Here is a 15,075-nt window from a genome sequence, read left to right on the forward strand (position 1 = left end):
TAAACACCTCCCTGGCACCTCTCTGTGCCCCATCCTTCCCGAGTCCCTCCTTATCCCTGCGGTGCTGGTGGCAGTCGCAGGTAGCCACCGACACGGCTCTGTGATCCCTGCTCTGGTGGTGATGCCTGTTGCTGCCTGTGCCCCGTCCCATGGCGGCAGAACTTCCAGGACACCTGCAAACTCCCTGCATCCCTGGCCAGGGCAGGCCCTCAACCTCTTGTTTTCCATATTGTGTCTGTAAAATGGGGATAAAAACATCTTCTCAGCAGGCTTCATAATTGCTTGTAAGTCACTTTAATGCCCTGGGCTGAGAGGTGCTAAGTGCAAATCATGTAATTATTTCAAGCCAAAGCATATTTTTTCAAGTTAAAAGAAATGAATCCTATCTCTGCTTTAAAAACCCCCACACTTTTATTGGACAAGAGGCTGATTGCCAGCTTCTCCCAAGAGAAAAGAAAGTGTGCACTGACAGTAGTGCAAGAGGCAAGTTACAAATGCCCAGATCAATTAATGGCAAAGAATACGTCACCTCCAGAGAAAACAGTGGTTATTTACCTCAGATGAACTAGAGGAGCCCTGCAATCACTGCCTGTGTGGAACTGGCACTGGTCCCCTCCTGCTTGGTCACCCCCACTGCCATGGGGTGTGTGTGCTTCTGGGGAGCTGCTGCTGCCCCGTGATGGCCCAGGCCGTGTTCACTCCCTGTGCCCCATCCCAGCTCCCGAGCCTTGGGCAGGCATGTCTCCATCCCTGGCCCAGCCTGGCTGTGAGCACGGCTTCCTGCACCCATCCTGCCGCGGGCCTGGCTGCGGGCAGGCACCGGTGCCAAGCCAGCCCTGCCTGCATGCCCAGCCGCAGGCGTGCGGCAGCCCTGGCCAACTCGGCGCAGACCGGGGCTGCTGCCAGACCTCTTTCCTTCCCGTGGCGCCCATTTATTAGCACAGCCGGCAAGCGGCTTTCAGCCATGCTCAGGAGAGGAAAGGGAGAAATGGTGCTTTGCTGGCTTGAACAGCGCGTTGCTGCCCTGCAGGAGCTGGGAACAGACGTCCCCTTGCCCCTGGGCAAAGCCCCAGCAAGGGGCAAGGCAGCCTTTTCCCTTCATTAATGGGGCCTGGCTCTCCTGTGAAAGGATGGGCCGCTGGCCCCATTGGAAACGTGCCTAGAGAATGAGCTGGTGGATAATGCTGAGCTCCTGCTGGGACAGACGGTGTAAAACAAGCCCCACTGTTCCTCGAGAGCTGCACGGGGCACAGCCAGGGACAGGCAGTCCTCACACGCTGCCATCACACCGCTGTGTTCTAGCAAGGCTGTACCGACATCAGTGCCCCATTCCCTGCTCTCCCCAGCACTCCTACCATGCCAGCCCCTGACAGGAGCGGGACTCAGCATGCACCCCTGTGCCACTAATGACCATCCTGTGCCTGTAATTCTTTAATGTGGGAAAACCTGATACCCTGTCTGCAGGGTGTCCCAGCAAGGTGTCCCTCTGGATTTTGTCTTGGTAGCTGTGGCTGGCGCTTACAGGCGCGTCAGGGAAGCGATACTGTGTTTCTAGCTCTTGTCTCAGTCCAAAGGGATAAATATAGACCTGTTCCCTCGCACTGCTCCTTCACTGCAAAAGCGATTTTGCAAGCATTAACCACAGCGCCGCCGTGACTGACAAGCACATATTGACAGACACATGTGGCCATCAAAAGCCCTAGAGATTTCCTAATGTTTATTAACAGCTACACAGTCTCCCTGGGGCAGAGAGCCCCGCTTCCCCATGTAGGGCGCTGGCTGGCATTGATGAGGGCTTGGGCACAGGTCAGGATGCTGTGAGCGTGCTGCAAAGGGCACCAGATGCCAGGGGGCTCGGGGCAGGATCCTGTTGCATTGAGCTCCCCCCGCTTAGGAAAGGAAGTTATTTTTTGATCTGCTCCCTAACGCCAAAGTCCTGCAGCATAGGGAGGGAAAGCAGTGTAGTTCACTGCAGACAGCCAAAGGTCTTGGTGCAGCCTTTCTGGGGGGAGCTGCGGGGCTGGGGAGCTGTGCTGGGGAGGGGGCTGTGCCTGCAGGTGCCCGTGAGCCGGGGCAACACGGCACCCATGATGGGGCTGGTGCTGCTGTGCTCAGCCCTGCGCTCCAGCGGTGCTAACACTCACGTTTCTCTGCGTTTCCCACCCAGGGATGGACAGGAACAGCAGCGCTGGGGGCACGGAGGGCCAGCGCAGGAGCCCCCACCGGCAGGTGGTGAGTGTTTTGGGGGCTGCTGGCCACCCTCTGAGAGGCGAGGCGGGGGCTGCTGTCAATGGCCTGCTTTGTGGATGGTAAATATAGCTACTTTGCTCTAGGAAATGCTGCTTCATCCCTTAGGCAAAGTGTAAGCACTTTGTACTGAGGGGGGAAGGGGCAGCAGGGGGGCTGGCTGGTGGTCCTGGGCAGTGAGGGGGTCTAGGAGGGTTGTGGACATCTGCCATGGGCCAGCCTCTGCAGACCTTCAGCAAGAGGAACCTGCTATTGAGATCTGACCTGGTCCTGGGAAAGCCCTTGGCATCCCCAGGACACCCTTGACCGTCAGCACAGCATGATCGTACAAGAATGAACCCCAGCTTTGCTTTGCCTTGCCACCCAGGGTTCACCCCAGATGAAAGGCAGGCAGCAGCCTGGGGCTGCACAGTGTCCTGAGAAGTTCCATTGTGGCTGTGCCCCCTTCCTGCCCCAGCCCGCTCCTGCCTCAGCCCCTGCTGCTCCTCCTGCCCCTTCTCCAAGTGCAAGGGACTACTCTGAGACCCCCTCTGGTCCGGGATTGCAGAGGTGAAACACTTTGGAGGTGTTGCAGTCCAGACCTAACCTAGCTCCCCAGCGTAGGGACCTCTGCCAGGGACCTGGCAGTGGGCTCATCCCATCTTTCCACCTGCTCCACACAGACTTCCCTCCCTGTGGAAAGAGACTGGGACCTCCTCAGCCTTCCCGTGCCCCTTGGAGCCCCTGTGATCTCTCCCAGTTACCAGAATGGGACTCTTCACTGAGTGCTGGATGAGACATGGAAACTTTCCTCTTTGCAAAAGGCTTCTGCAGGGCAGAGCCATGGAGTTCCCAGGGTGAGAGCCCATGGGTGGCTGTCTCTATGTCCCTGCAACAGCTCTTGGTAGCAGTTTCTGGGCCAGGGCTCTGCATGCAGCCCATGCACTGCCCTCACTGCCTCCAAGCTGCAGCTGGTATGAAATTCAAAGGTCTTTTCCTAAAGCAGCACTAAGCATCGGTGCAGAGTCCCTCTGAGCAGCCCCTGCTACCCTGAGAGTCTGAGCAAATGCTTCCAGAACAGCTTCCCATAGCTCTTTAGTTTAGTGGGGAGAAGAGTGGGAGGAAGGAGAACCCCTCTTGCCCCTCTTCTTCCATCCTTTGCTCATCTGCCGGTGTCCTGGCAGCCGGCAGCTCCTGCACTTCTCTCCCATTCCCTGCTGGCCACTTCTGCTGGGGCTGCTGCTTCCCCACTCCAAAATGCCCTGGTTTCATCAGCTGTGCATGGAGCAGGGCTGTGGCCGTGCAGGAGCTGGCTCAGGACAGGCTCCAGCCCGGGGAGTGGGACCTGGGCCAGGCATTGCCTTTGCTGTGCTGGCAGCGGCAGCAGGGCTCTGACGCAGGCGTGCTCCCAGCAGAGCCCCACGGGGGCTTTAACCAGGGCCAATGGGGGCAATCAGTGGGATGATGGTGATGGTTTACAGCCCCCCTGGGTCTGACCGGGCCCTCCAAGGCATGAATTCGGGCTTTGGAGTCTGTCCTTTCCCCCCATTCTCACTGTTTCCCAGTATTTGTGTGTCTGAGCAGAGTTTAATCCCCCTGAACTGAGGGTGTTCCCAAGCCAGACTTTCTGCTAAGCCATCGGCCACTTCCCGGCTCCCCTGGCCTCCCCTGGGGTGTGAATATCCTGCTTGTCGGCCCTGGCTCCAGCAGGTGCCCTTGGCTGGCGAGTTTCCATGGCCCTTAGTGCAGACGTGGGATGATGGTGCCGGTGCAGCTGCCGCGGGGCTCACAGCAGGCACGGTGCCCTCGGGGAAATGTGGCCAGGGCGGGTGAGCGTGGCTTCTGACCCAGCCAGGAGAGGATGAACCCTGCAGCACAGGGAGGTAATGAACCCACCCAGATCTCAGCATCGCCCCTTGTTCCCAGCCCTGCCCTGAGCTCAAAGCGAGGTCTGCACCATCTCCCACCTCACTGCCTGCTTTTGGAGACACAGAGCCTGCCCAGGTTCAGGGGTGGTTAGGGACATCTGCCATGCCCTGTCTCAAGAGACTGTTAGCCAGGCCCAGGTACAGAGAGATTTGTGTTCCTGAGCTCTGTACAAATGAGTTTTCACCACCGAGGCAAATGCAAATTCTCACCACCTGGGAAGATGCTTTTCCAAGGAACGTAATGCAATTAAAGAATAACAACACAGGGATTTCTCCAAAGGCCGAACACTTATACGCCAAGAAAAACAAGCTGGGTGACCTCAAATAATGTCGCCCGCTGTCATCTGTGGTAGCACGGAAGACGTGCACTTAAGCTCAGAGACATTGCAGAAGCGTGGGAACAACCCCAGATCACAGGTTTTCTTTGGTCATGTTCACACAGGTGAAGTGTGAGAAAAGATGAGTTTCTGTAAATGCCAGGACAAGGAGACAGTGCCCGGTGTGACAGCAGTGACATACGTGTCATGGAAAAATGGATGCTGGGATCTAAGCGATCTTAAGGTTACAGCAGCCAAATCTGCCCCTCTTTAACTCAAGAGTGATGATGGGAAAATGGAAATTTGAAACATTTCCAGCTATTAAGTGCTTTTGCATTTATTTTTGGCCAATGAGATGTTCAGCTTGGATGTGGGGGTTGTGTCCTGTAACTCTTCCAGGAAAATACGCAGTTCGAGGAGGTCCAGGTTCCTGACAGAAGAGAGAACGAGACCAAGGCAGACATGGGGAGCAAAACCTGGGCAGACCTGGCTGGGGAGATGAAGATATTCCTGTGGAACCCAGAGGAGAAAACATGCCTGGGGAGAACAGCCAAGAGCTGGGGTAGGTCCTTACTCAACTCCCGCTTTTGGGGATCATTGCCTTTTCTGCTTCACAATGGATGCACTTGCCTGTGAACATCCTTGATAGCTTGGACTGACCACCCCTGTCCCACATTTTCAGGGTAGATGTTTCTAACCAGTGCAATAAAGAACTAGTGAGGAGGACGAGCAGAAACCTTGGGAAAGTTACCCTTGGTCTGGATGTTAATGTTGACTGAGAATGTGAAAGCAAAGATTTCGGGCTGCCCAGACCATGTACTGGGAAGGAACTAAGAGGCTGAGCGATCGCAGGGGCTGCAGGTCAGTCTGTCACAGCCATGTGCCTCTCTGCTGCTGCCAGCAACCTGGCTCCTGCCTGTGTAAGTCAGAAACCTGTGGGGAGGTGGCTTTGGAGTCATCAGCATTGGTGGGGGAAGAGCACCAGAATCGCGGGGCAGGCGTTGTGGGGAGGGTGCTCACTGCGAGGCCACGCAGCCCTCGGTGCCTGCATGTGCTCTGGGGTGGGAAGGGCCAGTCATCACTGGCACCTCGCAGCTTCCCAGGGCATGACATGGTGCCAGCAACAGGGCCCATAGGTGCTGTTAGGGATGGTGGCTGGGATATGACAGTGAGGGCTTTGGACACTGTATTTGATCCATATCCGTGTGGCCTTCAGAAACTATAACTGAGCCTGGAGGTGCCCTGGGAGATTAAGAGCAGCCCATGGTGAGCTCTGCTGCAGGCTCAGACTGAGAGCAAGGTGCCACAGCACACTGATGCCATCCACCTTTGCAGCTCTGTTCTCCTGACAGCACATAGCCCCCACAGCAGTGAAAATCTTAGCCCTTAGCATCATGTGCACATCCATATGGATGTAAGTGCAAATTATCAGGGGCTGCTGCTCAGCCTTTGCAGCCCTTGTCGACTGGCACTGGCAATGAGCTCGCAAGCCCCAAAGCCTGCCTGTGCCCTGGCTGAGTGCTCTGAGTGTCCTGCAAAGCCTGTGGTGGCAGCCAGGAGAAACAAAGGACCCAAAAGCACCAGAGGAGTCTGAAAACATGCAGTCATGAGCCTGGGGCAGAAATCCATGTTTGCTCCCCTGTTCCCTTTGCTGGCCATGGGGGCAGCCGGGTTTTGCTGCTCCCTTGCTGGATGGGAAGGTGCAGACTGGAGTGCGGGAGCAGTACGCAGGTGAGAGTCCTTAGGGACATGGGTTTGGCTCTTCCAGGTGCCAAGAAAAGCTCTGCAAGAGGAGTGGATGTGGCCCCAGCTGGCTGTTGCTGAAAGTTATTTATTCACAGCCTGGGAGCATCCTGGTGTGCTATACAGCCACACTGCCCTATGGACACACATACAGAGGCTGCACACACGTGTGCGCTCACATGCCCATGCAGGGGGGCAGGGCAGAGGCCTTGAAGCTACTGTGAAAATCCAATCTTCTTTTAAAGTGAGAGCATTTGGAGGTGAATGGAGCTGAACTTTCCTGCTCTCATCTCACAGGTGAGGAGGAGGGAGTTGGCCCAGCCTGGGGCTGCTCCGCTGCGCTGACCATGAAGGTGTTCCCCAGGGACAGGGGGCTCCGGAGACTTGCAGTGCCATAATGCAGGGAGCCGGCTGGCCACAGGGTCAGCACTGGAGGCTGCAGCCCCTAGGAAAGGCTGCACCCCTGGCTGTGATGGTGACAACGCTTCCTGCTGCATTGCAGGAAACTTAAGACAGGGACGGTAGCAGCACCATGTCCCAACAAGCAGTGGCTCGTCACCGGCAGCAACTCCAGGTCCGCCAGGCTAGTGCAGAGGCAACATCCCAGCATCGTTGTGGCAGGGTTGGACGTTGTCCCTGCTGTGCCACCAGCAGCAGTGATGGTTCCCTTTGCCCCAGCTCAGCCCACAGCAGGACATGGCCCCGCAGTGGTTCCCAGCACCGCGGCCCCAGCAGAAGCACGGCAGGAGAGCACATCTGCGTTCCCAGGGCTCCTCTGAGCTGCCGGCACGTTTCTCCTGGGAAATGTTTGCGTTAGGGCTTCACGTTGCTTTCTGAGCCGCTGGGTTTTATTCATAGGCCGTGGCCTCTTGAGACATCCTCAGCCATCAGCCTGGTCCAGAGGAAAAACAAACCCATTCCTGAGATGTCAGGGCTATGAAAGAGCCAGCGGTGCCACAGCCCCTGAGCGATGCCCAGCACTGGTGTCCCTGCTATGCAGGTGACAGGAATCAGGGCAGGAGACAAGCGGAAGCCGCTGGGTACATGTTACCATGCCAAGAGCGGGTGGAAGGGCAAGAGCCAAGACTGAGTCTGTCTGTCAGAGAGAGCTGAGGCAGGTGGGCACACTGACCTGATCCTGACCCAGCTCTGGGAATGGCTGTGAGGCAAAAGAGCTCAGAGCAAAGCAGCCACTGCCCCAGCCCTGAGGCTGGGCAGGGAGCGTGTCAGGCATCCAGACATGCCAGGGTCTGTGTGTGGAGGGGAACTGTGAGCTCCCACCTCCACGATGGACTTGGTGCTGCAGAGGATGCCGTGCTGAGCACGGCTGTGCATCCCTGCGGGACGCTCCCCGTGGGATGTGCTCCAGTTGCGCTAACAGCAACGTGCCCTCTCTCTTTCACAGGCTTGATCTTGCTGTTTTACTTCGTTTTCTACACATGCCTGGCGGGAATGTTTGCCTTTTGCATGTACGTGATGCTGCTCACGCTGAGCCCCTACACACCAACATACCGGGACCGCGTGTCTCCACCAGGTACATGCCCCCAGCCCAGCCTCAGCCACCTCCCTGCACCAATGTACTGGAACGGCATGGCAGGGATGTGGGTAAAGCTCTGCTGGAGCTTTATGCTCCCATGGACAACCAGCCTTCCATAACACAGGGTGTCATCACTTACCTCAGGGCACTGACAGTGCTGCAGGTTCTCTGCAGAGGATCAGGCATCTTAAATAGCCCCATGTGAAGCATTCATTCTAATGACACTGTTATTCCCATTATGCAAATTATTGTTGTCACTATTCTCAAGGTAAATGAGAATGAAATTCCAGTTTTAAAGGTTTGGTCATTCCATAGGTGATGTCCATTCATTTCAGCTGCTGCCCCTTTATACCTCAGATCTTCAAAATAAAATGCAAATTAAGGTTTTATGCATTATTATTCTGGGGAGTCCTGGCAAGATAACGTTCAAAACTGCTTTCCCTGTGTCAAAAGCAGCAGTTTCCCTGTGTTTCCCCATGTTGGTGGGGAACACAAGGCCCTCTCACCCTGCTCCCTCTCTGGAGCCTGGACCCCTCAGCGCCTGTGTGCATACCCAAGTCCATAAGCCCATCACTTTCCTGCAGTGCTACTGAGATCCTCCCAGTCTCCCATATTTCCTGGGATATTTTGTGCTCTCTGAGTGTGAAATGGATGTAAGGGATCAGCTGGTTTAGGAGAGGGTTTGTGAGCTGGTGCTGCCACTCTCATCCTTTGCCCAGCCCTGAGCCCAATCACAGTGCATCCAGCCCCAGCAACACGCACCCCAAGACCATGTCCACCCCAAGTCCACCTACATATTCTCTAACGGGATCTGTCTCCTTCTCCAGGAGTAATGATCAGACCGTACTTGAATGGGTTTACCATTGCCTTCAATGTCTCTCAGCCCAGCACGTGGCAGCCCTACGTGGACAGCATGCACCATTTCCTAGCAGGTAAGCTCTTAGTCACCCCAGAGTCATATTGGCAAGTTGTTTGCATCTGTGCACACAGGCACGCAACAGTGCAGGGATCTCCTTGTGGGCATCTCATGAATCTAGAAAGAGAGGCTCTTGAAATGGTCACAGGAGCCTTGCCTTTCTGGGTAGGACTTTCTAACTCCCTTGACATGCGCATGTACTCTGAGAGTGTGGGTATGTGCAGGTCTTGAGAAATGTTAACAAGTGTCTTGGTCCCCACCAGCTTATGATGATAAAGTTCAAGAGGAGAAGAATATCGAGTGCATCTCAGGACATTACTTCATCCAGGGGGGCAATGAAAGCGAGGAGAAGAAGGCCTGTCAGTTCAAACGCTCGCTTCTGCGGAACTGCTCTGGCATTGAGGACCCAACATTTGGCTACTCTAAAGGCCAGCCCTGCATCCTGCTGAAGATGAACCGGGTACAGAGAAAGCTCATTATCTTAATTCCTTCCTTCAGTGCATGGGGTGCCAGACCCTGCTTCTAGGAGCACAAAACTCCTGCCCTGAGTAATGTGACTGGCATGTACAAGAGCTTAAGCCCTGGAGAAGGGAGGCCGCGCATGTTTATCACTGTGTTTCATACAAGCACAGATGTCTTTTGTTTTTGCAGATCATAGGCTATCGCCCTGGTGCTGGGGTCCCCGTGAGAGTGGACTGCAAAGTGCAGGTACTGCTTTCATTTGTGCTTGGGATCATGGTGCATAGAAGGCCAAATGTCTCCCTCTGACGGACCCCACCAATATTCATCCCCGTTTGAGCCTCAGTCACAGGACCCAGCGCTGCCGATGCCTCTGGGTGCAGCGCACCAGTCTCCTGCTTCCCACCCTCGCCCTCCAAGTGCTGCCAGAGCCAGGCTCACCGGCAGTGCCCTGCTCAGCCCCTGAGGGCAGCGCTGAGTGCTGGGTACCAGCTAGAGCCTGGAGCTCAGGGGGCAGAGGCAGGAGCTGCTCACATCCATCCCCACTGCTCTGCAGGACCCTTGGTTCTGGGAGTGCCCTACAAGCTCCCAGCAATAGGGTGAAGGAAGGGCTCCCACTGCCCGGGCAGAGAGCGGTACAGAACTAGACAAGTGCAAAGAGGGATTGACAGGCACAAATCCTGTAACCCTGCCTGTGTCTTCATAGCACTGTTATGCTCCACTCACTGCAGCAGCAGCTGGCTCTCACAGCAAACTCTGCATGGAGGCAAGTGCAGCTGAGCCCTGACAGGGATTTGCAAGAGGTTTCAGTATTAAAGCTCCTTCACACCATCCTGAAGGGAGCTGCATTCTGTGTCCCATGTACTATGTGTGTCCCTTTTTGGTTTTTTTCCAATCACAGAAAGGCAACGAGAGCGATCTCAGAGCTGTGGACTTCTACCCTGGAAATGGGACATTTGATCTCATGTATTATCCCTACTATGGCAAGTTCACTCATGTAAGTAAGGACTCTGGCATCTTTGTTTTGTCTCCTTGGTGAGAAGAGGGCAGGAGCTGCTGCACAGGGTACAGATGTGCTTTCTGGCTATTTTGGGCAGATGCAGGCAGGACAGAGGCCGCGGGCACTGGGATTACAGCCCTCTATTTCTGTCTCTGACAAACTGAGGAAAATCCTTGGGGATTCTGGTTGCCCCTTGGCAGCAATGGGAACGACTACGTTTATCATCTGGAGACTAAGACTGTGCTAACTCCCAGAGAAGATCTCAACACCAGCATTTCCCAGGGCGTTAGGGAAGTCAGGGGTTAAGTGACGGAAGAGGAACATGATGGGGCTTCTGTCAAAGCTATGTCAAAACCACTTCAGGCTGGGTGGTTTAAACCAGTCCAACACCAGAGGCTATTTCTGAACATGCCATCCAGCACTGCTTTGGTCTGCGCTGGGCTGTATCGTGATAGGAGGTAACGCACCTTCACAACAAAAGCTGAAATGGAAGGCGAGGCAGGCAGTAGACTTCTGTTCATAGAATCACAGAATAGTTAGGGTTGGAAAGGACCTTGAGATCATCCAGTTCCAACCCCCCTGCCATGGGCAGGGACACCCCACACTAAACCATGCCACCCAAGGCCTCATCCAACCTGGCCTTGAACACCACCAAGGATGGAGCATTCACAACCTCCCTGGGCAACCCATTCCAGTGCCTCACCACCCAAGCAGTAAAGAATTTCTTCCTTATATCCAATCTAAACTTCCCCTGTTTAAGTTTGAACCCGTTACCCCTTGTCCTATCACTACAGTCCCTAATGAGGAGTCCCTCCCCAGCATCCTTACAGGCCCCCTTCTGATGCTGGAAGGCTGCTATAAGGTCTCCACGCATCCTTCTCTTCTCCAGGCTGAACAGCCCCAACTTTCTCAGCCTGTCAGACTGCTGCTGGCTGAGGATGAGTAACAGCCCCAGTGTGCATGTCCTTCCAGCACACAGATCTGAGGAACACCACAAATGTCTTACTACAAGCCACAGGTCAGTTTTCAGAACAGCAGGAAGTATTTGAGAGTCCCTGTATCTGGTGATGCTTGTCCTGGCCAATCAACCCAAGAGGCATGGTGCAGTGCAAAACTCTGATGTGATCCCATCCCTCTGAGGCACAGAAAGGCTCAGCTTCAGCATCCTGAGGACCAGGCAAACACACTTGGACACCTGGGAACCATGAACCCATTACCAGTGATTTTTACTGCACATGAAAGCACTGCCTGCTTTTCTGCTCCCTCAAAAATGACACTTATACCTCTCTTCGTTTCAGGTCAACTATACGTCCCCACTGGTGGCTATGCACTTTACAGATGTGAAGAGGAATTATTTGGTCCCTATTCAGTGCAGTCTGAATGGGAAAGGTATTATCAATGACCTTAACAGCGACCGCTTCCTGGGCAGAATCATCTTCACACTGAGCATTGGAAAGTAGCCACTGCAAACACTGGGCACTTAAGTCAGTCAGAGGCTTTTTCCTTTCTAAAGCATAAAGCCAGCATTTTTTTCTCTAGGAAGAACAGGCACATGGAGATTTTTGTTAATTTATTTTTGTTCGTAGTTACAAAACAAATGAGATGCAATGGACGTGGAACCACATTTTTCACCAGCTGATGTAAATCATTACTAGTAAAAATTAAAAGTCATCTGGACAGACAACCTGCAAAAGCATTCTGGTTTTGATTAAAAAACCCCTCTGGTATCTGAACACTATTTTCATAAGGTCTTTTATGGGTGACTCCTGTGGAATGCATTTTTCCTGGCTCTACATTTTAAACTGCACCACAGTTTTATGTGTATTTCTCAGGCAACAGCTACCAAGAGAACAGTTTATTATAGACTATCCTTGTTAAAATAATAAAGAGTGAAAATTCTGGATTATGCCTGCAAAGACACGGTTAAAAAAGGGAAAACAACAGATTTCAAAATGTCCCCTAGGACGCTGAGCACCAGGAGCATCTTGACTGGAGCATTTTACACAGCTTGTTCAGCACACCCAAGGTATTGGAGCAAAGGTCATCTAGAAAATCATTTGCCCTTGAACCTTTCTAACTGTTCCTTTCTGAAGTGGGAAGATTAAAGCACTTCTCCCTCCTCCTCCTCCTCACCCCCGTGCTTCTCTCTGCCCCAAGACTCCTCATTAAGTTTATAGGCAGGGATGAGTGAAAGGAGCTCTTCTCTCTGTCATGGTTCATTCATAGGTTGATGGCACCTCCTTCCCTTGGCAAAGAAGTGCCAGTGAAACACGTTAGACCCCTGCCCCCAAACATTTCAGGCTTGTTCTTCCCTGTTCCAGAGAGTCTGCAGCTACAATGCTGCGGAAGACCACAGGGAAATGCTGTTGTTTTATCGTTAAGAGGTCAATGTGAGTAAGAGCAAAGTCATCAGCAGATCACCCTCAAAAGACCTGTGAAGCACATGTGCCCCTGTCAGAGTGGAGCGCTGCTGACCTGAGCAGCCTCACCCTCCCTGGCCTGTGTACCCTTCGCATCCAACAGATGAACTACACTTCATGTGCTAGGAGCGATGAGAGCACGGCAGGCCAGGACACCTTGGGATAATGTACTAGTTGCAGAGCACACTTACTAAAATTACTGACTGAACAAGAGCATTATGGTATGTTTGTCCTACATCCTAGCCCAGGTACCCAATCTGCCATCGTTTCCTGATCTACATAAGTCCCTTAAGAAGTCATTTTTGTATTAAAAATAAAGCGACTCCATTAAAATTAACTCTATGGTACCATTCTTAAAACACTGGTGTTAAGAGATGCAGTTTGTGACTTCAGCATCCTGTGCTGGCCAGTTAGGGACTGAATTTCAAGGCAGTATATAATGTGATCCTTGAATTTTGGCACTTAATTAACTTTCTAGGGCCAGAGTTCAGGAGCCCAGTACAATAAGACTTACTATATGCTAAGTATCACAAACAACTGTTGGGCAAAAACTAGTAAGAACTGTTAAAAACCTAAACCAGAGGTAGTTTAGGAACTAATTTTGATCAGATGTGGTTATTCAGATGACACTGCTAGAGCTAGGGCAACACCATCATTCTGCCTGCACAACTTATCTGAAAGGGCATGTTATGACCAACACAAATCAGCTTCTGCCAAGGAAGGTGCTGCCTGGGTAGCAGCTGTTCCTTTGGCGTCGGGAATAAGTTAAACCCGCAAACATTTCCCTTAGTGTCAAATGCTTTAGTTCTTTAAAAACACTCATATTTCTGTAGAATCCTTCATACTTCAGACCATGAAATAAACAGCTCTCCAGCTAGCAACAGGACAAAATCCTATTCATATCTATGCCTTACCTGCCTATTGGAAGGTTTCTTGAAGCAGCTGGTCCTTTAGCAGACACTGGACCCATGCTTTGATCCAATCAAAGAAAGATCAACTAATTTGGCTATAAATGTGTGAACAGCTTGAAAACAAAAGTTTCTGTTTCCCCATGAACATCCAGATCCAGGCACTCTGACAATCCCCTTGGAAAAGCTCTCAGAAATGACATGCAGGTCTACTTAACTTAAACAAAGCCATACAAACACTGTAGTTAACTTTATTTTCCAAACACGTAGTCAGCTTTCAGCATGTTTGTACAGTCATTTTGGGAGTTGGAGAATTGCATACATCACTTCTCATGCTACAACAACCTTAAAGTGCTGAGTCAATTTTTGACTTCTAGTGAAGCCCAAAATAATACTTTGTACGTATATATAAAACACATATATATATATATATGTGCATCTAGGAAATTACCACATTTTACTAAAATAACCTAGCAAAAGTGATGCAAAATACTTGGATCTGCAATCTGAGCATGAAACCATTGATGGAATCCATCTGCTGGCAGCAGGGAAGCAGCACACCCTGACAAGCTGGTGTTACTCAGCTTTGCCAGTCTCAAAATAATTCACCATTTACCCCTCTGGCAGGGAAACAGAGTATTGTGAGAGCAAAGGTACAACACAAGACCAAGGCAACCAAACCCTAAGCACACAATCCAACTCCGCAGCATTAACTTGCAGTCCTAAAAAAACCAAAGACAACTTGGTTCAAGAACCCCTTTATGGTACAAAAACCAGTTTTGTCAGATTCAGGTAAAGCTTATCTTTGGTCACAGTGAGGACAGGGATGATTGAACGTACAGGTATTTCTCAAGCACAAAAGATAACTCTTTAGAAATCTCCCTTCCCTAAATATTACAGCTATTGCAAGTTACTTAAACATCAGTGTTGACCGTCTCCTTTGTGCATGTGAATATGTGAAGGTGCTTCCCCTACCACGTAGATAGAGGCTTAACACACAAAGAGATTAAATATTAAAGCAGCTTAAGCAAACACTTGCTGCAGAGGACCGAAACTCTGTGTGTCGTCAGCTCTTTGCAGACCTGGCAGCTCTTGAGCTGTCCCACAGTTGGAAACCAGGGTTTACAGGCTGCAAAAGGCTTTTACCAAGATGGACTAAAGACATAGCAAGAGTAAGAGGCTCCTTTCATCTGATCAACATGAAGCTGATAGGAATGAAGCAGAACGCAACCACAAACAAGTAGCTTCTACTTTGGTACGGTTTACATATGGAACATAGAAATAAAAGTTATAGCGTTAATGACAAGGAAGCATCTTCAAACAAGATGATGCTCTTCCTTCTTTGGAAGTCGCTTTCTTCACTAAATGTATATTTTAGTTTCTGCTTTATGATCAGCAGTCCTCATAGTAGAAATTTGTGCTCTTACGCTATTCAACCGTTGTGTGACAGAGCAATAATTAGGACAGTAACAGCAGATTAATCCTATCAAAACAGACTGGTTTTATCTTCACCTGCATTCGTGGATCACAGCTTTTCAGTGATCCCCTATTAACCTATGAAAGCTGTCCAAAGACACTGCAGAAATCACTGAACAATCTGTGTTCTTAGTCAGTCTTTGAG

At 51.7% G+C, this 15,075-nt stretch overlaps 1 protein-coding gene across 1 annotated transcript; it reads left to right on the forward strand.

The window, feature by feature from the left end:
• Positions 1-4,933: 4,933 nt before the first annotated feature.
• Positions 4,934-11,586, forward strand: ATP1B4 (ATPase Na+/K+ transporting family member beta 4; the record flags this gene model as incomplete). The annotated part of the gene is made up of 7 exons (XM_080624911.1): positions 4,934-5,033; positions 7,620-7,748; positions 8,579-8,683; positions 8,931-9,127; positions 9,319-9,375; positions 10,028-10,123; positions 11,425-11,586. 7 exons carry the CDS (start codon positions 4,934-4,936, stop codon positions 11,584-11,586), a joined length of 846 nt encoding a protein of 281 aa, XP_080481037.1.
• Between the last annotated feature and the right edge of the window lie 3,489 nt (positions 11,587-15,075).

The sequence above is a fragment of the Psittacula echo genome, assembly GCF_963264785.1.
Source record: "Psittacula echo genome assembly, chromosome: 8".
NCBI classification, from domain to species: Eukaryota; Metazoa; Chordata; class Aves; order Psittaciformes; family Psittacidae; genus Psittacula; species Psittacula echo.